The 25,980-nt window shown below is 47.4% G+C and overlaps 1 protein-coding gene and 1 long non-coding RNA gene across 2 annotated transcripts in view; one reads left to right on the forward strand and one right to left on the reverse strand.

Annotated features, from left to right (window-relative positions):
* LOC146056311 (uncharacterized) overlaps positions 1-25,980 on the forward strand; it is a 488,478-nt gene that overhangs the window by 91,914 nt on the left and 370,584 nt on the right. The gene's annotated exons all lie outside the window — the stretch shown is intronic.
* LOC146056314 (T-box transcription factor TBX5-like) overlaps positions 11,722-25,980 on the reverse strand; it is a 62,352-nt gene continuing 48,093 nt past the window's right edge. The window contains exons 2-5 of the mRNA XM_083168381.1: positions 19,943-20,098; positions 16,674-16,741; positions 16,480-16,590; positions 11,722-11,911 (exon numbers count right to left, since the gene is read on the reverse strand). Of these exons, the coding sequence (XP_083024507.1) occupies positions 11,722-11,911; positions 16,480-16,590; positions 16,674-16,741; positions 19,943-20,098 (525 nt within the window). The remainder of the gene's footprint in view (positions 11,912-16,479; positions 16,591-16,673; positions 16,742-19,942; positions 20,099-25,980) is intronic.

Genomic DNA, 25,980 nt, shown 5'->3' on the forward strand with positions numbered 1-25,980 from the left:
GGCGTTTTATATCGTTAAACCACTTTTTCACATTGCGGACCAGGCGCTTGTGATGACTGACAGCGTTCACCGCCTGGGTGATGTCCTTCCATATAGCCCGTTTGCGCTGGGCAGTGGTCTTGTAGTTGCTTTTTCCGAGCAGACGCTCGAACACTGGCATGATAGCCCGGACAAGTGCCACATTTTCTTCATAGGAAAATCTCACCATCCGGCCACTTTTGGTGCGACCAGCTACCACCTCCTCCTCCTCCTCCTCATTTTCACCACCAGCCATGTCGCCCTCCTCCTCCATGCCAGTGTCTTCCTCCTCCTCACCAGCATCTTCCTCCACCTCTGACATGTGGCCCTCCTGCAGCTGGTGTGGGGTATGGTCTAGGGCTTGGCTGTAGGATGGGGATGCCAGCGGATCCTCAACCTCCTCCTGCTGGGGCTGGACGGCCAGGGTCTGGGCTGAGGCTGGCCTTGCTGTGGTCATGCTGCCTGCCACACTGCTGCCTCTCACACTTGACTGGCTGCTGCCACTGCTCCCTCTGCCACTGCTCCCTCTGCCACTGCTCCCTCTGCCACTGCTCCCTCTGCCACTGCTTCTCTGCCACTGCTCCCTCTGCCACTCATCACTCTGCCATTGCTCAGTCTGCCACTCCTCACTCTGCCACCAACACCTCTTCCTGAACTCACGCTTCCACTGCTCCTCTCCTCAAAGAGTGAAATGGCGCCAATGCCCCTTTATATATGGGGTGTGATGCATAATGGAGGGGACACAGGTGGGCCAATAGGTTGTGGGGTTCTTAGTGATGCGGAGACAGTTTTGTAAATCGCACTCCGGTTGGTCCAAAACTCGCACATGATCGGCGGAAGAAATCGCAATTTTTTGGTACTAAAAATCGCACCTCTTCGCCGCAAATCACCCCTCTTCGCACTTTTCAGCCTCAAATGCGCATCACATTAAATAAGCGAATTTTGACTGAAAAGTGCGATTTTGAAAAAGGCGATTTGCGGCGATGTGGTGCACGAATAAAACATGCGCATTTAGCGCAAACCATAGAATCTCACCCCTTATATCAGAGGTCATTTGTGGGGAGCGCGGTGATGTCATACGGGTCATCGTGGCCAATCCTGATGCAGAGTTGTGTGATGTACAGTAGTGCACAGCCGGGTATCAGCATCTCACTCTCCTGGGACAATTCCCCAATATTCAAGCCCAACATTTAGGAAGAGCAGAAATGAATCAGGTGCAGATGGCATTACATTGCGGGTTTTCGGGATTTAGGACTTTCGGGAAGAGACTTTTGATTACTAATCACCTGTAGCACGACGCTGGGACAGTAGGCGGAATAATGAGCAGAATGTAAAGCACATGTAAGCCTTCAGCTTGCTGGCCTATGTGAGCCTTAGTGCCTGATTCAGTCCTGTTAGCGAGGCTGCAATTATTGCAGATGGACAAAACCATGCTGCGCTGCAGGTGGGGCAGCTGTAACAAGTGCAGAGAGAGTTAGATTTGGGGGAGTTATTTTGTTTCTGCGCAGGGTAAATACTGGCTGCTTTAGGGGTGATTCTTGTTGACTCACAATATAGCGAGTTCGGCCCCGTCCTGATATTTCGGGGACTGCGTATGCCCTATTATGCACATGTGCAGCCCCCCGTTTGCAAAGGGCTTCGGCGACTTGAATAGTCTCAGAGCTGTTCCCAAGCATCGTGGCGGGTCGTGGGCAGATGAGGGGGAGGTGCATGCTGGCGGCCAGTGGACGCACCCAGGAAAATGCTAGGCATCTCCATGGGGGGCGGGCGTTCGGGCGGGTTGCGTCTAATGCACTCAGTAAGATGCAATGTTCGCAGCTTACTGAGCCAACCTGAATCAGGCCCTTTATTCTTACTGTGCAATTTAGATTTCAGTTTGAACACACCTCACCCAGATGTAACTCTCACTGCACACGTTACATCTGCCCCACCTGCAGCCCAGCATGGTTTTGTCCATCTGCAAACATTGCAGCCTTGCCAACAGGCCTGAATCAGGCCCTCAGTCACTGTTACCACATAGCCTGTGCTCATTGTGCAATGGGCTGCATAAGGTGGGCCTCGGGGCACAGAGGAGGATGTGAGTCCACATTATGCCACCTGCAATGGAACGAGAGAATACATTGGTACAGGTGCAGAAGATACATGACATAATACAATGCAGGTTCTGGTCAGCAGAGATCGTGTAGGGCAATCAGACATAGGATCCTGGCATGTTGGCAGCTGGAACATCTCATCTGCTCATAGAACATTGTAATGCCTGGATATAGCCAAACCCTGGAGGCAAACAGCTGGAAGTCCCCACAGGAAAGCCACGACCAGCCCAAGATATTTACAGCCTGGTCTGGGGACACCAGCATAGGACGATGCAAGACTGGCTTCCATCATGGCTTTCACTCTGATTGCTTAGAACAGGGCTGGGCACACAGTATAGTGACAGTGTAGGGGTGGGGGGCAGTTGCCTTACACCGGCCCTGACCCCATGCTGTGTGTCCACAGCCTGTCACACCCCAGTGCTGGTAGTAGCTTATCAGGGGACTCCATGATCATTGTCTACCCCCCCCCCCCTCCCCTGGTGCTGCTGCTACCAGCCCAGGCTTTGAGCGAAGAAAGTGGAACGTGCTTATGTTAATCTATGATGTGTTTATTATAAACCCATCACACATTGCCTCCAAATAGCGCCCATTACACCCAACATTAACCAATATATCTGTGAAGTTATCAGACTCACTGTAAGACTGTAATTATTATATTTTATTAGGTGTAGTGATTAATGTACTTTTTAGTCCGTCGGTACCCTCTTGTTCTCCATATATGTCTATATTCCCCATAGCTGCGTGTATTTCCAGATCAGATCGCTCTTGCCCAAATATGGTCTGACAGGAAATAGCCAGGAAAGAACATTGCATGGATTCACCCATATGTTATGTCCACAGGGGGTGATCCAATTCCCCTGCTATCAACAGGAAGGTTGTCCACAGGGGGTGACCACCACACAACGTAATCAGCTGGGTATTGTATCTTGTGTTGACACTTCTCTGCATATCTCTGGCCACTTCCAGACTTTCTGGAACCAGACCCAGCAGGGGGGCAGCAGCAGATGGCCAGCTGGATATTACCTGGGGGGATGTGTCTGACTCTTGGGTCCACCAATCCGAACCAAGTACCGGCCCCCTGGCAGTTTAAGCCCCGTGGGAAATAGGAAGTTTCTAAAATGACTTGTACACCTGCCAGCTCAGAATGTTAGTCGCAATCCTGGCTAAGAGGTCATACTCTGCCACTGGACCTTGTGAGCACATCGTTTGCCTGGGGGGGGGGCATCCTACGTAAGCTCTGGTGTGGAGCGTCCGGTGCTGTGTGGATTCACACAGGTTTCTGCTGTCACTGCTGTGTGGAATAAGTGATAGTTTCGTTATTTGGACTGTGATGCTACAAGGACTTTGCTACCCGGATGTTTTTATGCTACCATTTGAATCTTTTTCCTGTCTTCATCTACTTTTGTGTGCTGTGATAAAAATAAACCATATTTTGGTTTCATCTGCTCAGTGTCTGAGTGATTGAGGAACCCCGTATCCTCACATTTGGTGGCAGCGACAGTGGGATCATTCAGACACCAACCATCGAGCACAGAAAGCACAGAGAACAGACCATATGTAAGGAAACGGAAAACGCACTAAGGTGAAGTTCAGCAAGTGAGCAGGTATCAGTCCTGTGAAAGGGAAAATGTTTCCAAGGAAAGAAAATCGATGCCTCAAGACCCCTGGAGCAGAGGAGCTCAGGGATGGAGGTTCTTCAGTGTATGGGTATATCTGGGAGTACAACACTTTTGTTGGTAATCTGCTCAATCAGAGGTGTGTCATTCAGGTGCCAAAAGGGAGGGGTAATTCTGTCTAGGAAAAAAAACATTTTGTATCCCAATTGCACACTGAATGAGAAAATAACTACATATTAATCAGATAATACAGAGATCTTGGTTGCATATATCTGCAGATATAGGGCTAAGCCCCCAGGCCGTACGTCAAGGCCTCTCTGTCACTGGGGGTCCCTAATACTGGGTATGGGTCTGGGGTGTGGGCCCCCAACATGCCGACACAGGCTGAGTACTCCAGGGCAGCACACAAATGAAAATTAGTAAGGGTTAATAAGAAGCACATAACTGCTATGTAGGGAAGTGAAAGTGGGATTAAAATACAAAATATATACAATGTGATAGGAAAAATAAGAGTTAATAAAGTGTTAGGGTGTGCTAACCTGGAGCAAACCAGCCCTACCAACACAGGGGGAACCACACTCCCAAACCCATCCCATAAGCTATAACATATATGTCTGGGCTTAATAGCCCAGTGTAAGGCCACATGATAATGGCTTATAACGTCTGAGAGCCAGCTTACCTGGAGATACCCCTGGCTTCTCCAATGGCACTCAGGTGTCAGCAATCCCTCCTAATGCTGACCCATCTATGCCGCTCAACTGCACAACACTTTTGTTGGTAAGCTGCTCAATCAGAGGTGTGTCATTCAGGTGCCAAAAGGGAGGGGTAATTCTGTCTAGGAAAAAAAACATTTTGTATCCCAATTGCACACTGAATGAGAAAATAACTACATATTAATCAGATAATACAGAGATCTTGGTTGCATATATCTGCAGATATAGGGCTAAGCCCCCAGGCCGTACGTCAAGGCCTCTCTGTCACTGGGGGTCCCTAATACTGGGTATGGGTCTGGGGTGTGGGCCCCCAACATGCCGACACAGGCTGAGTACTCCAGGGCAGCACACAAATGGAAATTAGTAAGGGTTAATAAGAAGCACATAAGTGCTATATAGGGAAGTGAAAGTGGGATTAAAATACAAAATATATACAATGTGATAGGAAAAATAAGAGTTAATAAAGTGTTAGGGTGTGCTAACCTGGAGCAAACCAGCCCTACCAACACAGGGGGAACCACACTCCCAAACCCATCCCATAAGCTATAACATATATGTCTGGGCTTAATAGCCCAGTGTAAGGCCACATGATAATGGCTTATAACGTCTGAGAGCCAGCTTACCTGGAGATACCCCTGGATATACATGTGTGTGCTGTGATAAAAATAAACCATATTTTGGTTTCATCTGCTCGGTGTCTGAGTGATTGAAGAACCCGTATCTTCACATTTGGCGGCAGCGACAGTGGGATCATTCAGACACCAACCATCGAGCACAGAAAGCACAGAGAACAGAGGATCAGACCATATGTAAGGAAACGGAAAATGCAATAAGGTGATGTTCAGCAAGTGAGCAGGTGTCAGTCCTGTGAAAGGGAAAATGTTTCCAAGGAAAGAAAATCGATGCCTCAAGACCCCTGGAGCAGAGGAGCTCAGGGATGGAGGTTCTTCAGTGTATCGGCAGGCTGGGAAGCCGGATCTGTTATTTATTGTCAGGAAAATGCAGTATATCTGGGAGTACTGGGAAGAAGCTCAGCAGATGATCAGCGGGTGGAGAAGCTGTGTGGTTTAATGGGAAAATTATAGTCTGCGCTGATAGCTGCCTATACTCAAATCAAAAACAAAAGGAGACCACCCAGTCTCCCTACAACGTGCAATAGGAAAAGGATAGTGTTTTGAAATGTGAATATGGGCGCTTGGAAGTGACAAACGGGGAAAGAAAAGGGAAGAGAAGCTAATACTCCCCTCCGGGTCCCAGTTGATTCAGATGTGATTTCTCCGTTTAGTTGTTCTTATCAAAGTATATGAAATGACAAAGAGAGAAAGAGGGCCGCACCCCTCGTGTAATCCTGTTTTTACAAGCAACACTTGAGAATATGTTCTAGATGGTATACATATAATCTCCACTCTTATAGAGTCGGGGTATCACCCCCTCACAATCCTACTCACAAAAGGAGTAGATCAGTGTCGCATATCAAGAAAACAAAATCTCCAAGGTTATCAGCTGGTGGGTGTCGGGGGATCTCCCCTAAACCAAATACTCACAATAGAGTTGACATTCACTCGCATAGAACAGGTTCTTTGTATCCCGGTATAGGAACCAATCAAAAAAAAAATTCTGGATTCTTGTACAATTGAACAAGTATCCTTTTATTGCAATATATACAATTAAAAACAATGTTTGAGGCTGCTTAGACTGTGTGGAGCCGGTAAGGGCTGGACGGAATGATGGTAAAAAGTAGGTGGAAACAAGTCTTACCGGGGCCCCTTGTTCCTTGTCCACCGCCAGTCCACGTCCTTTTCCGCTCCACCAGTTGTTTGCCTCCTCAAATAAAAACAGAGGGAACTCCACCGACGCGTTTCGAACTCTAATGGTTCTTTATCAAGGTGTATTTTGTTCCCTCTGTCTTCCGGATATTTATAGTGATGTATTTCCTGTTACAGGTGTATGCGATCTAATCCTAAGTGTTTCTGTATATCTTCATATGTATCTTCGATTTCCAATGGCTGGCGTATAGATTATACAAGTTCCTGGTAGGGTTAGTGTTCATCCTAGCGTAACGTCACTTCCGGTGACGTAGCTGCGGCTCCCGCGCCGTTCTCGAGTTTAGCGTTGTGTTCTCCTATTGAAGTCTCGTTCCGTAACGTCACTTCCGGTACTTTTGTTCCGGCTTTGTTTATCCCCCGGCTTCCTGTTATGCGTTCCAGCTGCTTATTTCCTGATGACGTATCTGCGTTCCATCTGCAAATACGTGGGATGTTTAATCTGTATTGTTTTACGTGCCAATATCATTACTTGAATTTTGATCTTGATCCAGACCTAATGGGATCAAATCAGCAGCATCAGATTCTTTATTTAGCAACGTCAATTAATATTTAGCAGCCACAATATATAAAAAAAGCATCTCAAAGGAATTGCTTCAAGGGACATGGTAAATTAGTAGTATTGTTTATAGATGATAAATATAAAATAATGGATATTTGATAATAGATCAATACATGGCAGCCTATTTGTTTTGATAAAAACAATAGATAAGAAGGTATGAATACATATAATCTTAAGAAAATTTGTTAAAAAAAGAAGAAGAAGAAGAAGAAGGGGGTGTTTCCAGTTTTTTAGACTTATATAGAAAGATTTATATAAAATTAATTTGTCTTTTTAAAATTAATTTGTCTTTTTAAAATTAATTTGTCTTTTTTTAAAAAATAATAATTTGTCTTTTTTTAAAAAGGGGGAATATTTCTTCAGAGGAATATTTGATATTTAATCAATCAAAAGCGGAGGGAACGAGGAGGATACTTTTAAAAGAGGGTTAGGGTAAAGAACAATTTTTTTATAAAAAGCAGATTTAAAAAATATATGATATGGGCCCTAAAGGAACCATTTTAGTTCGAAGTCCTGATTGAGGCCATCAGGGGCCAAAGTCTTGCAGTTATAAATAAGTTTCATTTCTGCTTGTGCCAGTATTTTGGGCAAGTTTTTGTTCCTTTCAGTGGTTTTTACCAGCTTTATGCCCCAAAAACCTTTTATTTCGCTGGGAGAACATTTGTGCTGAGTTTTAAAGTGAGCGGATAGGGAGTGTACTTCCACCCCCTTCCGAATGTTTCTCAAATGCTCTCCAATCCTGGTTTTAAGTGGTCTGGATGTGCGCCCAATGTAGAATTTATCACAAGAACATCTGATTGCGTACACCACATTGGCGGTGTTGCATGTGATAAATTCTTTTATCTTGAAGTTTTGTCCATTGATAGGGATGTTTTCGAATTTTGATTGGCTATTGCTCGGAATATTACGGCATCCGAGACACAGCCCGCATCTGTAGAAGCCTATGGAGCGGTTGTAACTTTGTCTGGTCTCAACCGCTGGACATAGGCTTTGTACTACTTTATTTTTGATGTTTGCAGATTTTCGATAGACATGGACTGGTCTATCTGGAAGATGTTTATCCAATATTGGGTCCTGTTTAAGAATATTCCAATTCTTTTTGAATATTTTCTCAATTTCTTTGTGTTGAGCACTATATTGAGTAATAAATGCCCATTTCATCCTATCGTTCTGGCGTGTTCTTTCTTTTGGCTGTAGCAGGGTCTCTCTTTCAATTGCTCTTGCTTGCGTCAAACCCTGTTCTATATTTCCTTCCTCATAGCCGCATGATTTGAATGCCTCCTTCATTCTTGTAGATTGTTCCTCAAAAATATTGATCTCGGTACAGTTCCGTCGGAGGCGTTTAAATTGGCCTCCGGGGATCCCATGCAACCAATTTTTATGATGGCAGCTGTCTGCCTGAATGTATGCAGTTGAGTCCGTAGGTTTTTGGTACGTCTTTGTATGGATGGTGCCATCTTTGATGTAAACAGTTAAATCTAAAAAGTTGATGGTATGGTGATCAATATTAAAAAGAAGTTTAATGTTAAAAGGATTTTCATTTAAAAAACTGCAAAAAAGGTTCAGTTCCTCCAGACTTCCTCTCCACACAAATAAAATGTCATCAATATATCGATGCCAGGACACCAGGTTTGCCCCATATGGATTATTGGTCCAGATGTAATGTTCTTCCCAATAACCCATAAATAAATTTGCATAACTTGGGGCAAACCTGGTGCCCATCGCTGTTCCTCTTTGCTGAAGGTAAAAATCACCCTTGAATAAAAAATAGTTATGCTCTAGGATAAATGGAATTCCCTCCGATATAAATTCCTGGAATGATGAACTGATGTCAGATTCTCTCATCGATTCTCTTACTGCCGTCAAACCATGTGTATGCTCAATGATCGTGTATAAGGAGCTTACGTCAGCACTAACTAGAATAAAATTTTCTTCCCATTTAATTAGATTGAGTTTATTAATCGTTTCTCCAGTATCCTTGAGATGTGACTTGTTTTTTAAAACAAGGGGTTGGAGATGGTGATCGATTAATTCAGACAGATTAGCTGTCAGGGAATCTACTCCCGATACAATCGGACGTCCCGGAGGATTGATTGGATCCTTATGCACTTTCGGGAGTATGTAGATTGCAGGGATCTGAGGATCTTCTGCAATCAAAAATTTGGCTTCATTTTTACTCAAAGTGTTTTTGTCTTCATACTTCTTTACTAGAGTCTCCAATGCCTTTTTGTAATCTGCAGTTGGATCTTTCTTCAATTTCTTGTAGGTCGTGCCGTCACTCAATTGTCGGATTACCTCTGCCGTATAGCTAGGGGTATCCATGATGACTACCCCCCCCCCTTTGTCCGCAGGTTTGATAACAATTTTATCATTTTTCCTGAGGGCTTCTAGGGCTAGGGTTTCCTTCTGGGTAAGATTGCATCTAATCTTCTTTTTCTTGACGTCCTTAAGGTCATTTAAAACTTTCGCTGAAAAAACATCCAGGAAGCTTCCTTTCATGTATGCAGGGAAGAAAGTCGACTTTGGTTTGAATTTATTTATCTGAATTTCAGTATCCTCTGTATCAGTTTCTTCCTCGTTCTCCTTCATGAGAAAAAACTTTTTGACCGTTAGCTTCCGGATGTATTTTTGGACGTCCACATATAGCTCGAACTCGTTTATTTTATTCGATGGGGCGAATTTCAGACCCTTTTCTAAGACCAGCCTCTCATGTGCATTTAAGATATGTGAGCTGAGATTGAAAATTTTGATAATGTTCTTACCAGGATTTATCATTTCTGCTTCATCTCTCTTCTTTTGTCTTATTTGTTTGTATTTCTCCTTTCTTCGTAAACAGTTCTTCTTTTTCCGTATTTTAGAAGTGTTGCTCTTACCCCCTCTTTTGCCCCTTTTGTGTTGGTGGATTATCTCACAGGGTGTGGGATCCTCCCTCGTTCTAAAAAAGTCGGGGTTCCCATTCTATGTTCTCTTAGGGGTTCATATCTATTATGCATATCGATTCTATAATTTTCGAATTGTTTATTTTTTCTTCCTGTGTCGTGGTCATATACTCTTATTTGATCTTGTTTTTGTCTCCAATGTGGAGGGCTGTGTTGTCTATCCCGATAGGTTCTTCTAGGTATATTTCTTTTCCTCCAGTGAGGTGTGTTGTGTTTCTCATTAAACCTCTCTCTAGATCTCTCTCTTACTGGTCTTTGTGGGTACCTTTCGGGATACCTTTCTGTTGAAGTATCTTCATATCTTCTTTTCAGGTATTCTCCACGATGGAATCTTTGTTGGGAATGATCTCTTCTATTTTTTGGATAGTCTCTCTTTGGCTTTTTGGGTGGTGGTGAGGTTTCTTCTTTGAAGGTGCCGTCTAATATTTTTTTGTCTCTAACAAATTTTCTGATTTTTCTCTCTTTTAAATTTTTTTCTATTTTTTCAAGATTGTATTCTATTTCTTCCTCTAGATCTTTTAGTTCTGGTAGGTGACAAAAGGGTTTGATGTTATCTTTTGTTTTTTCAATTTTTTGTTCTATATCCTTAAACTCTCTTTTTCGTTCTCTAATAATGAGATCCATCAGGGAAAGGGAGCATTGTTTGGTAATCTTATCCCAATCAGTTACAAAATCCTCAGATACATTTGTGAATGATGCTTTTTTATCAATGACAAGCCCTTTAGGTATCATCTTGTTAGCTAGATACTTTTCTAGCGTCGCTATTTCCCACCAAAGGCGGCACTCCTTTGTGAGATCTTTTTCCAACTCGCTCATAATGTTTTCCAGATTATTGTCTAAAGTTTCATAATTCTCTTCAATATTGGAAAATAAAGTATCTAATCTTGTTTTTCTGGTCTCCCTGAAGGTGAACATGATGTTTAGATGCTGCAGACTAATTAACCCTTAGGTGGACGGGGGAAAAGCTGTGTGGTTTAATGGGAAAATTATAGTCTGCGCTGATAGCTGCCTATACTCAAATCAAAAACAAAAGGAGACCACCCAGTCTCCCTACAACGTGCAATAGGAAAAGGATAGTGTTTTGAAATGTGAATATGGGCGCTTGGAAGTGACAAACGGGGAAAGAAAAGGGAAGAGAAGCTAATACTCCCCTCCGGGTCCCAGTTGATTCAGATGTGATTTCTCCGTTTAGTTGTTCTTATCAAAGTATATGAAATGACAAAGAGAGAAAGAGGGCCGCACCCCTCGTGTAATCCTGTTTTTACAAGCAACACTTGAGAATATGTTCTAGATGGTATACATATAATCTCCACTCTTATAGAGTCGGGGTATCACCCCCTCACAATCCTACTCACAAAAGGAGTAGATCAGTGTCGCATATCAAGAAAACAAAATCTCCAAGGTTATCAGCTGGTGGGTGTCGGGGGATCTCCCCTAAACCAAATACTCACAATAGAGTTGACATTCACTCGCATAGAACAGGTTCTTTGTATCCCGGTATAGGAACCAATCAAAAAAAAATTCTGGATTCTTGTACAATTGAACAAGTATCCTTTTATTGCAATATATACAATTAAAAACAATGTTTGAGGCTGCTTAGACTGTGTGGAGCCGGTAAGGGCTGGACGGAATGATGGTAAAAAGTAGGTGGAAACAAGTCTTACCGGGGCCCCTTGTTCCTTGTCCACCGCCAGTCCACGTCCTTTTCCGCTCCACCAGTTGTTTGCCTCCTCAAATAAAAACAGAGGGAACTCCACCGACGCGTTTCGAACTCTAATGGTTCTTTATCAAGGTGTATTTTGTTCCCTCTGTCTTCCGGATATTTATAGTGATGTATTTCCTGTTACAGGTGTATGCGATCTAATCCTAAGTGTTTCTGTATATCTTCATATGTATCTTCGATTTCCAATGGCTGGCGTATAGATTATACAAGTTCCTGGTAGGGTTAGTGTTCATCCTAGCGTAACGTCACTTCCGGTGACGTAGCTGCGGCTCCCGCGCCGTTCTCGAGTTTAGCGTTGTGTTCTCCTATTGAAGTCTCGTTCCGTAACGTCACTTCCGGTACTTTTGTTCCGGCTTTGTTTATCCCCCGGCTTCCTGTTATGCGTTCCAGCTGCTTATTTCCTGATGACGTATCTGCGTTCCATCTGCAAATACGTGGGATGTTTAATCTGTATTGTTTTACGTGCCAATATCATTACTTGAATTTTGATCTTGATCCAGACCTAATGGGATCAAATCAGCAGCATCAGATTCTTTATTTAGCAACGTCAATTAATATTTACCCTAACCCTCTTTTAAAAGTATCCTCCTCGTTCCCTCCGCTTTTGATTGATTAAATATCAAATATTCCTCTGAAGAAATATTCCCCCTTTTTAAAAAAAGACAAATTATTATTTTTTAAAAAAAGACAAATTAATTTTAAAAAGACAAATTAATTTTAAAAAGACAAATTAATTTTATATAAATCTTTCTATATAAGTCTAAAAAACTGGAAACACCCCCTTCTTCTTCTTCTTCTTCTTTTTTTAACAAATTTTCTTAAGATTATATGTATTCATACCTTCTTATCTATTGTTTTTATCAAAACAAATAGGCTGCCATGTATTGATCTATTATCAAATATCCATTATTTTATATTTATCATCTATAAACAATACTGCTAATTTACCATGTCCCTTGAAGCAATTCCTTTGAGATGCTTTTTTTATATATTGTGGCTGCTAAATATTAATTGACGTTGCTAAATAAAGAATCTGATGCTGCTGATTTGATCCCATTAGGTCTGGATCAAGATCAAAATTCAAGTAATGATATTGGCACGTAAAACAATACAGATTAAACATCCCACGTATTTGCAGATGGAACGCAGATACGTCATCAGGAAATAAGCAGCTGGAACGCATAACAGGAAGCCGGGGGATAAACAAAGCCGGAACAAAAGTACCGGAAGTGACGTTACGGAACGAGACTTCAATAGGAGAACACAACGCTAAACTCGAGAACGGCGCGGGAGCCGCAGCTACGTCACCGGAAGTGACGTTACGCTAGGATGAACACTAACCCTACCAGGAACTTGTATAATCTATACGCCAGCCATTGGAAATCGAAGATACATATGAAGATATACAGAAACACTTAGGATTAGATCGCATACACCTGTAACAGGAAATACATCACTATAAATATCCGGAAGACAGAGGGAACAAAATACACCTTGATAAAGAACCATTAGAGTTCGAAACGCGTCGGTGGAGTTCCCTCTGTTTTTATTTGAGGAGGCAAACAACTGGTGGAGCGGAAAAGGACGTGGACTGGCGGTGGACAAGGAACAAGGGGCCCCGGTAAGACTTGTTTCCACCTACTTTTTACCATCATTCCGTCCAGCCCTTACCGGCTCCACACAGTCTAAGCGGGTGGAGAGTATCCAGCATACAGGACAAGTTGTGTTACCTGGGGGATGCATTCCTGCACTGTAAAGGTGAGGCCACCTCGTGGAATCTGCTGGGGAAGCCAGAGTTTGTAGAATTTACAGAGGAAGTGATTGCTACAGTTACCCAGATGCTACAAAGAGGACAATATTCTGAGGCTGAAGGACAAGTCCAGAATAAATTGATGCCCCAGATAGAACCAGAGGAAGGGTCCAGAAGGGGGGCTACTGCAATCAGGGCAGACAACCGAGGGGTCTGCCACAGAATTAATTGTTACTGCAAGAGAAGGGTCGTTGTCAGGGGGGCCCCTAACTGCCCTTGAAGAAATGAGTATGGAGGAGCTGATAGCAGAATGTCAGCTGCGAGGTATACCCAACCGATCCTGCACTCGTGGGGAAATCCTTCAGCAGATCCTTCACGATCAGGGAGATCCTACAAATGCATTTGCTGATTATCGGGCATGGATCCTCCATTTCGGTGCACAGTTGAGTGTGTGGGAACAATTGCAGTGTCTGGAGGAGTGCTTCGTGGTGGCAGAGGAAGAGGCGATTGATCGCGGGCTCCTGGATACCCCAGCATGGCAAGATCAGTGTCGCAGGGGGTGTGATGAAAGGCACCGTTTGCAACTGCTTCTCCCCCATCCTAGGGAGGGAGCTGCTCAGTGTTCTCTGCAGGGGGAGGTTATCCCCAAAGTGAAGGAAGTGGGGCCTCTGAGCCAGGCACCCCGGGAGGAGCTGCACTACAGCTTCCCTTTTGCTGAGGTGGAAGATGCAGAATTATTAACCTGCTGCCAGGGGATCTATGAGGACTGCGTCCAAGAGGAGATCACCGTGGTTAGAGGAGTATCCGACAACATCCAGGCCAGAAGCATACCAGTCGCAGAAGATGTCTTGCTTCGGGCTGCCCAGCATATTCAGCTGGGGAAGGAGGTTATCCTGGAGACTGAGGACTGCGCAGAGGAAGCGGCAGGTGAGACCCAGGCTTTTGAGGGGGTAGTACTGGCCTTGGACCAGCCTGCCCTGCAGCCACCAGCGGAATGGTTTCTGATGGAGGGTCCCTCCTCAGCCCTGAGCATTGAGACCAAATGCTGTACTAAAATTTGCCATGCCCCTAGTTTGGGTTTGAGGGAGGAAGGACTTGACAGAGGGGCGGAAGTGCCAGGGCCAGAGCTCCGATATTGGGCTGCCGTTTGGCAGATGTTCCTTGGGCAAGAGGGGGAGGTGGAAACTGCTCCCTGCACCATTGTGCCAGAGGCAAAAGTATTAGCACACCCTATAGGTGTGCCCGGTGTGAAAGTTTACGATGTTGTACCCAACATTTGAAGACGGGGAATTGCTAACTCACTTGTTAGTTAACATGCATAACTTATATTGTGATATTGCCCTTGCTGATTCTGCAAACCAGCCGCCTCTTCCAAGATGGGTTTGGTATGATGTCACTCTGTGGGACTCAGGTGGTACATCCAAACCTCAGATTCTCTGCTCTGCATCCCACTACAGGTTGTTATTGGTTCCTGAACAACTTGGTACCGGGACTAAAATAGTAGGGGAAGGAATGTGAAGTTATCAGACTTACTGTAAGACTGTAATTATTATATTTTATTAGGTGTAGTGATTAATGTACTTTTTAGTCCGTCGGTACCCTCTTGTTCTCCATATATGTCTATATTCCCCATAGCTGCGTGTATTTCCAGATCAGATCGCTCTTGCCCAAATATGGTCTGACAGGAAATAGCCAGGAAAGAACATTGCATGGATTCACCCATATGTTATGTCCACAGGGGGTGATCCAATTCCCCTGCTATCAACAGGAAGGTTGTCCACATGGGGTGACCACCACACAACGTAATCAGCTGGGTATTGTATCTTGTGTTGACACTTCTCTGCATATCTCTGGCCACTTCCAGACTTTCTGGAACCAGACCCAGCAGTGGGGCAGCAGCAGATGGCCAGCTGGATATTACCTGGGGGGATGTGTCTGACTCTTGGGTCCACCAATCCGAACCAAGTACCGGCCCCCTGGCAGTTTAAGCCCTGTGGGAAATTGGAAGTTTTTAAAATGACTTGTACACCTGCCAGCTCAGAATGTTAGTCACAATCCTGGCTAAGAGGTCATACTCTGCCACTGGACCTTGTGAGCGCATCGTTTGCCTGGGGGGGCATCCTACGTAAGCTCTGGTGTGGAGCGCCCGGTGCTGTGTGGATTCGCACAGGTTTCTGCTGTCACTGCTGTGTGGAATAAGTGATAGTTTCGTTATTTGGACTGTGATGCTACAAGGACTTTGCTACCCGGATGTTTTTATGCTACCATTTGAATCTTTTTCCTGTCTTCATCTACTTTTGTGTGCTGTGATAAAAATAAACCATATTTTGGTTTCATCTGCTCGGTGTCTGAGTGATTGAGGAACCCCGTATCCTCACAATATCATTCATCAACATTTTACATAGTGTAAGAATTGAAGATAAAGGCAATTTGTACAATGGAGCAGGTGTAACTTAGGTAATCCGTAAGTACGGAGAAATGGTAATAGAGAGAGTGACAGGGCCAGTGGCAGAACTAGCAGCTAGTAGGCCCAGGTGTAAACATATGCTTTGGGCCCTCACCAACCCACCTCCCCCCACTCTCACTAAAGAAAAACAAGGCGGTTAGTATATTGTTTCAATGAGTGCCCATGGCTGTGCTCACTTATTAACAGTGTTTTCCCCACATGACCCCCTGTGTGCCCCCAAAGTCTGGCTAACAGAGTGCAGGAGACCCAGGCAACCGAGAACTGGAAGAGGAGACCTGGCCCTCTGGAGATAGTTTACCACCTCTTCACCTCCACTCCCCCTCCTCCTCTACCACACTCCCCCTCTTCCTCACCTCCACTCTATCCCTCTATCTCTTCCTTCCTTTCCTATTTTCCTCTCTTCTGCTCTCTCTTCTCCCTGCTCTCTTTCTCCTCTACAGTATCTCTCTTCCCCACCTCTATCCCCACACTTTCCCTCTCTGACAGTATGTACATGGTGCTGGCTACCTCACTTTGGGTATCTCCACCTTTCTCGCCCTGACATTTTCCTCTCTCTCTCTTTCTCTCTCAATTTCTGTCTCTCCCTCTCTTTCATTGTCTCTCTCCCTTTTCTCTTCCTTTATAACCTCTCTCTTTCTCCCCCCCCCTCTCTGTCTCTCTCCCTGACACCCTCTATTAATCTCTGCTTCTCCCCCTTTACTCTGTGACCCCTTAACTCCCTGTCTCACCCTGTTACCCTCTTTCTCTCCCCATTTTTCTCCCTGAGATTTGTCACAAGTCATTGAAGGACACGTTTCTGTGCATAAAATATATGAATAAATGTGACATTTCACCTTTCTGGAGAATCCTGTGTAGTTTGAGAGGATCTGGAACACGAGACAGTAACCTTGAAAGCAAAGAAAATAATACTGAGGTCCATATAGCCACAATACAGCGATACTGAACCCTTATATGAGACCCTGTCGTTACCATTCATCTCCTTCCACATCCCGGAAACCTTTAGCAAACGGGTTACTGGCAATCTTCAGCTGTGTGATCTGTTAATATACAGAGGAAAAATAACTCGTTGTAATAGGTAAGCATTCACTCTTTGCTGTTTCGAAAAAGAGTTGGACATGGACCTCGCTAGCGACCTGCAGGAACATGCAGCGTTAGTGATATAATTGGGCAGCACAGTCGGTGTGATGGTTAGAGCTGGAGTAGCCAACTCCAGTCCTCAAGAGCTACCAAAGGGACATGTTTTCCAGGTCTCCTCACAGAATCACACGTGAAGTAATTAGCTCTACCTGTGGATCTTTTAAAATGTGTTAGTGAGTAATAAGTGTACCTGCTGAACTGTTGGTAGCTCTCGAGGACTGAGTTGGGTACCACGGGATGCGGTCATTTGGTCTACAGCATGATGGTCGACACCAATAGGTCGACATGGGAAATGGTCAACATGGGTCTAGGTCGACATAGGAAAAGTCGACGATTCTAGGTCGAATGGTCATTAGTTCGACAGGTCGTTAGTTCGACAGGTCATTAGTTCGACAATGTCTAGGTCGACAGTCATAAGGTCGACATGGGGTTTTTCACAGTTTTTTGAGCCAACATGTGCCGACAGCCAGTATTTCATGCCCTACCATCCACTAGGGCGTGGTGGGAGAATAAAATAGTGTGCCGAGCGCAGTGAGCGATGCAAGGGGATGCGGTGCACTTGAAACTGTGTCCATGTCGACTGTGTTGACATTCAGGTAAAAAAAAACAGTGAAAAACCCCATGTTGACCTTTTGACTATCGACATAGACATTGTCGAACTAATGACCTGTCGAACTAACGACCTGTTGAACTAACGACCTTTCGACCTAGAACCATGTTGACCTTTTCCCATGTTCACCTAGATTCATGTCGACCTAATGACTGTCGACCATCATGCTGTAGACCAAATGATGCCAACCAGGTACCACTGGGTTAGAGCCATGGTGGGATTCGAACCCATGCCTCACAGCACTGGTGATTCCCACCATGGCTCTAACTGTGGAGTCTGTATATTCTCCCCATGCTTGCGTGGGTTTCCTCCCATAATCTAAAAATATTTTTTTTGTCTCACAACAAAATTAACCCTAGAATGTCTGTGTGTGCATGTATACGTGGTAGGGAATATAGGGGCAGATGTATGATGTGTCGATATGGGGGAGAAGGGTATCAGCACACATTATGTGCACTGATACCGCTTCTCCCCCATGTATGAAGCGGTTGGGATGCGGTAATGGACAGGGGCGCTATGCACCCCTGTCCATATCGGCGCTGCTATCAAAATGATAGCAGGCCGAATGTATGAACGGTCAGCATCGCTGACCGTTCCGCACGAAGCCGGGTTTGGCTTCGCCAGCATCAGGCTGGCGAAACCCTATCTAAACAGCAGGGACAGCGCTGTCCCTGCTGTTAGGTCTGGGCTGCGCTGGGGATCTCGCGTGAACAGCGAGATCCCGCGCATGCCCAGTGCGGCCGGCCGGGGGACAGGAGATAGCGCATCAGTATTAACTGATGCGCTATCTCCAGAAAGGGACATCGCCGAAGGGGGGAGATAGCGCTCCCCCGCTTCGGCAGACAAGATGTTAATACATCTTGTCGATGTCCCTTCCTGCTTCGCCTCGCTATTGAGGCGAAGCAGGAAGTATCATAGCGGCGCGATAAGCGCTGCTATGATACATCTGCCCCATAGATTGTAAGCTCCACTAGGCCAGGGACAGATGTGAGTGTTCAAATATTATCTGTAGAGCACTGCAGATTATGTGCACACCAGGGCCGTCTTTCTCATTGGGCAAAATGGGCACTTGCCTAGGGGCCCTAGGACCCCACCCCAATGGGAAAGACAGCGGGGATCTGGGCAGCAGGGATCAGACGCTGCCCACTGTTAGCAGACGTCTGGATCTTGCCGCTGCCTGAGTGGCAGAACCCAACCGGCTGTAGGACCTCCCATCTCCCGGCCAGGCCGCCTCCCCCCTTCTCTTGATGCTCCTGCATCCCCAGCATGGAGTAAGAACTTAGGAAAGCCAGGCCTCTAGCAGCAAGCTCCGTGCGCCGGGCAGGCTGGCACTGGGTCATGGGAGATACTGGGTGTGGGACGTGGAGCCGCAACTAGGGGTGAAGGTCTAGGGTGCTGGATGTAATACCCATATGTGCAGGCAGACAGAGCGGAGCCAAATTACTGCCTTGACCCAAAAGACGAAAATCCTAGTTGCAGCCCTGCCTGTGTGTGTGTGTGTCTGTGTGTGTGTGTATGTGTGTGCTTGTATTTTTTTATATTCTTTTAATTAACTATGCATTGTTACCACAGCAGTCTCACGTCTTCTTGTAGTCGTTATTAATGACTATAAGAAGTGGATTGGTTCAGGAGTACTTATTTGTTACTGTATGCATTCTGATAAGCTGTGCAGTTTAGGGATACATCTATAATGTTTTGTCCCAATTCCTCATTTTGCCATCGTCTGTCATGGAATGGGGGAATCCAACATGTTGGAAATCCCTGCTTTGCTGATTCCAACCCCAAAAGAATTGGTATCAGTAGCATGCTGAATTTTCCCTATTCCCTGGCAGATTGTCAAGCATATATGTCTGCCAATCATCAGATGGATGATGGAAAGTTGCAGCATTGATGTATGGCCGCATAAGGTAAATGCCCTATTGCAGTCCTGCACCATCTCTCCCAATGCTTTCATACAGTAGATGGCTATTAGCAGCACGCTGATTGGTGAACAGCTCTCAGCCATCCACCAATCCAATCAGCATGCTGACAGATATTCACCTCCTGGCTGCAGGCTGGGAGGTAGGGAGAGAATGCTTCTTGACCCTAGAATTGTGGAGCCCAGGGCAGCTGCCCACTATACCTACTGAGAATGAGGATAACCTGTGTGACCTGGAAGGTGCAGTATGGAGAGTGTAGGACGCCTACTCCACCTCCTTATCCGTGTCTGTGCCTAGATTGTGGCAGAGGTCGTGTTAGGGGATAGCTGCACCCGATGTCACACAGGGAAAGCAGAGTGGGCTGTGGTGATACAGTATGTGTGTATGCTTGGGAGATTGGAAGTACCAGGAAGAGGGAAAGTTCTGGTGTGGAACGAGGAGGATGAGCGGATATTGATGTTTGCTCGGTGCCCAGATTTGGGTGAGATGTGGGCAGCAGCCACAGACGGAGGAGGGCAGGGAAGATGACACGGGAGGATGAATAACGCAGCCGTGGGGACTATATAGCTTACTCTATGATTCTGATATGCGGTGACTGCTATAAACTGAGTCTCCGGAAACACGAAGGAAACAAAGTTCTGCGCAGCGCGCGCCTCTCCCCCCTGACGCCGGTCTGACAGCAGGATATGGAGCCTTGGTTGGTAGCGATGCATGGAGTTCAGTATTATCTACACGGCGACAGGAGAAGAATGATCACTACACAGGGAACATACGGCGTGTGTATATATATATATATATATATATATACATATACATGGATCACACTTCACTTTGCAGCATTTGCCAGATCACATATAACAGAGACCACAAATACACCAACTGGCGATTAGTTCTGCATGTTTTATACATTGTATACAGTATTTAGATAGATGTATTTCTATGTCTCTGCGCTGGATTCCTCTTACTAATACTTTGTTATATGTCACAATGTTGTCACATGACTCAAAGGCTGTACAGATAACATTACATTCATATATGTTTTTTTTCGTACAAGTGGAGCAGCAGGGCCAGGAACAGACACCTTGGGGCCCGGTACACTTGTAACTCTCAGGCCCCTTCTCGTCCTTAACATCCTCTGCTCAAATTGAACCCAAGAAACATGTGGTGGATAGGCAATCCACACACATTATGCATCACTGCAGTCCCCACACATTATACCACACTGCAGTAGTGTGTGGGAAGGGGGATATATAGCCTTTGAGTAAAAAGAAATATAAAAATATATGATACAGCCAGTACAGGCTATGGCGGGTGAGCCAGTGACAGGGACTATATAGAGAGTAGGGCAGGGGGAGCAGAGGCGGTCCTGCAGCGATGCATAACCCACAGCAGAGAGAGCCGGCACCGGGAAGGGTGATCCCTGGAGAGGACAAGGGCCTGTGCAGTGCTGTGAGCTGCTGACCTGTAAGGAGCGGAGGCTGCGCAGCTGTGTGACCAGGAATGGAGCCAGGAGAGCCAGGCTCCTCCAAGTCCCCTACTGCTGCCACCTGCCAGAGGGAAGGGAACCGCGCTGCCCCCACTAGCTGCCAACCACAGGAGGAGCCCCAAACCCAGAGAGAACAGAATGATGTGTGCTGCCGAGGTGTCCTACATAGTGCCTGCCCGTGGAGGAGCCGAGAGGGTGAAGACTAGAACCTCGAGGAAGAAGGTGCTGAAGGGGTAAATTACCTAGGAGCACACCCAGCCGGAGGATTCCCCCGGGGTTGCTCCGAAGAAGATAGAGGACGCAGCAAGTGGAGACCAAGGCGCGCAGGCACCGCGGAGGACACCCTCTCTCTCGAGGAACAGAAGTGTGGAGGACACGCAAAGGACCCCTAGCTGGAGAGACCTGTAGAAGCCCCCTCAGTGGTGCGGAGCTGCCCTGTGAGCTGCCTGCCCGAAAGTGAGCTTTGAACACGAGGCAACATTAAGGACAGGAGCTGCGCAGAGGACAGGAGACAGCCCAGCGGAGGAGAGGACAGAGGAAGATCCCCAGCCTGATAGGAGCCGGGGGTGAAAGCAGAGGCCGAACCAGAACAGCACGACAGGCGGAGCCGAGGACGACCCAGCACCTCCTGCTGCAGGTCAGGAGCCGAAGACACAACTAGCAGAGCAGTAACTGAACTGATTTACAGAAGAGGAACTATCTGGGATAATTAAAAAGTTCTGTAACACAATGCAGTAACTGTAATTGAAGGGGATCTATACCTACCTAGCAGAGGAGCAGCCACAGTCATTACACCGCACTGGCAAACTTCATGTTACAGTGGTTTGGTGCAATGCGCAGCATCCCGGGTGTGCTGTGGTGCGAGTCCATAAGGAGTTGTGGGTGAGACAGAGAAGCGCTACAGGTGGCGGGGAGTACCACCTTATCCCGGGTGCTTGTGCCCCTCCTTCCTGATATTGCCACATAGTCCTTACGCTGCCATCTCTGCCCATGGCATTCCTCCGCCCCACGAGGCTGCCCCATAGAATTCCACTGCCCACTCTGCCCATAGTATTCCTTCCCTTCCTCCGCCCCTAGCATTATGCTGCCCACTCTGCCCCCTAGCATTCCACTGCCCACACTTAGGTCGACAGTCATTAGGTCAACACCGTTGGGTCGACAGGTAGCAAGGTCGACATGTGTGAAGGTCAACAGGTGTCTAGGTCGACATGGGACAAGGTCGACATGGGTTTTGGTCGACAAATGCGTTAGGTATACATGGGTTAGGTCGACAGTTCGACATGGGTTTTTTTCACTGTTTTTTTCCCCCCGAATGTCGACCCAGTCGACATGGACACAGTTGGAAGTCAACTGCAGCCCCTCACATCGCTTGCTTCGGGCACGGTGCCTCGCTGCGCTCGGCACACTATTTTACTCTCCCGCCATGCCCTAGTGGATGGTAGGGCATGAAATACCACCTGTCGACACAAAACACAGTGTAAAAACCCATATCGACCTAACCCATGTCGACCTAGACACCTGTCGACCTTCATCCATGTTGACCTTGTTGCCTGTCAACCCAACAGTGTTGACCTAATGACTGTCGACCTAACTGTGGTCGATAATACGACCGTATCCCGAGCTCATCACAGGTGGAGGGTAATGCTGTGTACACACGGGGAAATATGATTGCTGGAGATATATTGCTAGCAATATATCCCCAGCAATCATATTGCTCAGTGTCTCCTTTTCATCAGCGATGACAAGGAGACACTGCTACGGGGCGGAGGGGGAGTGCAGCAGCAGCAGACGCTGCTGCTGTCACTTTGATGGGAGGAGGGAGGGAGCAGCCGCACGGGACTGGGGAGATCAATGCTGATCTCCCTGGCGCTGACCTTCCAGCACAGCGATCGCGGGGAAAGCCGCTGGTCGCAGGAGCATGCTCCTGCGACCAGCGACCATTAGGCAGTGCACACGGGAGCGCGCAGCTGGCGATTTATCGCCACCTGCGCTCCAAATCACTGGCAATATGGTCGCTCAGCGACCATATTCCCAGCGATTTCACACAATATTGCTCCCGTGTGTACACACCTTAAGTGTTAAATGTACTCTATTATATATATGTAGTTTTGTATTTGTTATTTGATCCTGAAGATGGGGGCTGCGACCCCCAAAAAGTAGATCTCCTATGGATTAAAATTTGTCCTACCTTTTCTACAAACAATACAGTCTGAAAGCCGCTTTCTTCGTTCATCCATCTCTCTCTCTCTCTCTCTCTCTCTCTCTCTCTCTCTCTCTCTCTCTCTCTCAGAAAGAATAAGCAGCACTCACCAGTCTGTAGTTGGTACAACCTCCATTGGCAGACCTCTCCCACTGCCCACTCTGCCCATAGTATTCCTTCCCTTCCTCCGCCCCTAGCATTAAGCTGCCCACTCTGCCCCCTAGCATTCCACTGCCCTCTCTGCCCCCTAGCATTCCACTGCCCTCTCTGCCCCCTAGCATTCTGCTGCTCACTCTGCCCCATGGCATTCTTCTGCCCCATAGCATTCCTCTGCCCCATGGCATTCCGCTGCCTACTCTGCCCTGTAGATATTCCGCTACCCGCTCTGCCCAATAGCATTCCTCCGCCCCATAGCATTCTGCTGTCCACTCTGCCCCATAGCATTCCTCCTCCCCATAGAATTCCGCTACCCGCTCTGCCCAATAGCATTCCTCTGCCCCATAACATTCCGCTGCCCATTCTGCCCCATAGCATTCCTCCACACCATAGAATTCCACTGCCCACTCTGTCCAATAGTATTCCACTGCCCACTCTGCCCCATAGCATTCATCCACCCCATAGCATTCGACTGCCCACTCTGTCCCATAGCATTCAGCTGCCCAGTCTGCCCCATAGCATTCATCCACCCCATAGCATTCGACTGCCCACTCTGCACCATAGCATTCAGCTGCCCAGTCTGCCCCATACTATTCGACTGCCCACTCTGCCCCATAGCATTGTCAACATCAAGGACACATCAAGACACATTAAGACACATTGAGGCAACATCAAGGACAAGAGCCGCGGGGAGGACAGGAGACAGCAGAGCGTAGGAGAGGACCCAGGAAGATCCCTAGCCTGGTAGGAGCCGGTGGTGGAACTTGCATAGGCCAACCCAGAACAGCACGACAGGCGGAGCCGAGGACGACCCAGCACCTCCTGCTGCAGGAGCTGAGGACACAAGACAAAGCCTCACCTGCTGTGGAGCGAGTCCAGAAGGAGTTGTGATGCAGAAGCGCTACAGGTGGCAGTGAGTACCCCCTTATCCCGTGTGCTTGTGCCCCTCCTTCCTGATATTGCCCCATAGTCCTTACGCTGCCCACTCTGCCCATGGCATTCCGCTGTCCACTCTGCCCTGTAGATCTTCCACTACCCACTCTGCCCCATAGCATTCCTCCGCCCCATAGCATTCTGCTGCCCACTCTGCCCATAGTATTCCTTCCCCCCATAGCATTTCTCCGCCCCCTAGCATTATGCTGTCCACTCTGCCGCATAGCATTCCGCTGCCGACTCTGCCCCATGGCATTCTGCTGGCGACTGCCCCATGGCATTCCGCTGCCCACTCTGCCCTGTAGACCTTCCGCTACCCGCTCTGCCCCATAGCATTCAGCTGCCCACTCTGCCCATTGCATTCCTTACCCCCATAGTATTCCTCCACCCCATAACATACCGCTGTCCACTCTGCCACATAGCATTCCGCTGCCGACTCTGCCCCATGGCATTCTGCTGCCGACTCTGCCCCATGGCATTCCACTGCCCGCTCTGCCCTGTAGATCTTCCGCTACCTGCTCTGCCCCATAGCATTCAGCTGCCCAGTCTGCCCCATACTATACAACTGCCCACTCTGCCCCATAGCATTCCTCCGCCCAATAGCATTCCGCTGCCCATTCTGCCCCATAGCATTCCTCCGCCCACTCTGCCCCATAGCATTCCTCCACCCCATAGCATTCTTAGTGTTCCTTCTAGGAACCGGGGCAGACAGGGCGCCGCTGCAAGGGGGGCATCGTCAAGGGGGCGGATCGGGCCCGCCGTCGTCACTGTTCTGGGTGGTCCCGTGCCGCCTAATTTACAAAAGAGGCATGCCCGGGTCGTGACGAAAAGGGGCGGGCCTGGCTGCCTTTGTCAGGAAAAGGGGCGGGCCCGGCCAGCATTGTCATTGAAGGGAGCAGGCCCGGCCGCACCAAAGGCTCTCCGCTGCCGGGTAAGCTCCGGGCACCGCTATATACTGCGGCACCGGGCTTCCCCGATATCACGATAAGAGGAGGCAGGCTGTTTTAGCGTGGCGCTGCCAGAGGGGCAGGGCGCATTTTGCCCTTGAACAGCCTAGCGGGAACACTAATTCTGCTGCCCACTCTGCCCATAGCAAAACATCCCCCCCCCTTGCATTACTCCACCTCATAGCATTATGCTGCTCTCTGCCGCATAGCATTCGACTGCCCGATAGTATTCGACTGCCCACTCTGCCCCATAGCATTCCTCTGCCCCATATCAATGTGATGCCCACTCTGCCCCATAGCATTATAATGCCCGCTCTGCCCCATAGCATTCCTCTGCCCCATAGCAATGTGACGCTCACTCCGCTGTCCACACTACCCAGAAGCCCGCTGGCCACTCTGCCCTTTAGGCCTTCTGCTGCTCACTCTGCCCATACCACTACCGCTGCCTACTCTGCCCATAGACCTTCCACTGCACGCCAGTGTTTCTGCTCAAAAAGGGTTTGGTTTGCACTAACTCCCCTGTTAGTTGCCTACACAGACTGAGAGCTGCTAAAACAGATCCAACCTCAAGCCCGCTGTGGCAGCACCTGGATGCACTACTGTCCTAAAGAATGTATCTTCTACTGCAGTTACTCCTCTCACCTCCCCCTCGTCCCCGCTGCATCCGGGGTCCTTGAGGTGTGGCTTGCTCATCCCGCTGCTCACGGATGTTCTAGGCTGGAAAAGTGAAGGTTCCCAGCAATGGGAGAGGGGTACTGGCCACAGCTCCAATGTTACTGTTACTTGGGCTGAGGCGGGAGAAGGCACGAACGCATTGGAGCAGCTGTGAGAGGAGCGGTACCAGTGCTGTGAGGACAGAGGAGCATTACCACCAGAGCCAGCCTATTT

Source organism: Crinia signifera, unplaced genomic scaffold, assembly GCF_055691185.1.
Source record: "Crinia signifera unplaced genomic scaffold, ASM5569118v1 HAP2_SCAFFOLD_79, whole genome shotgun sequence".
NCBI lineage: Eukaryota > Metazoa > Chordata > Amphibia > Anura > Myobatrachidae > Crinia > Crinia signifera.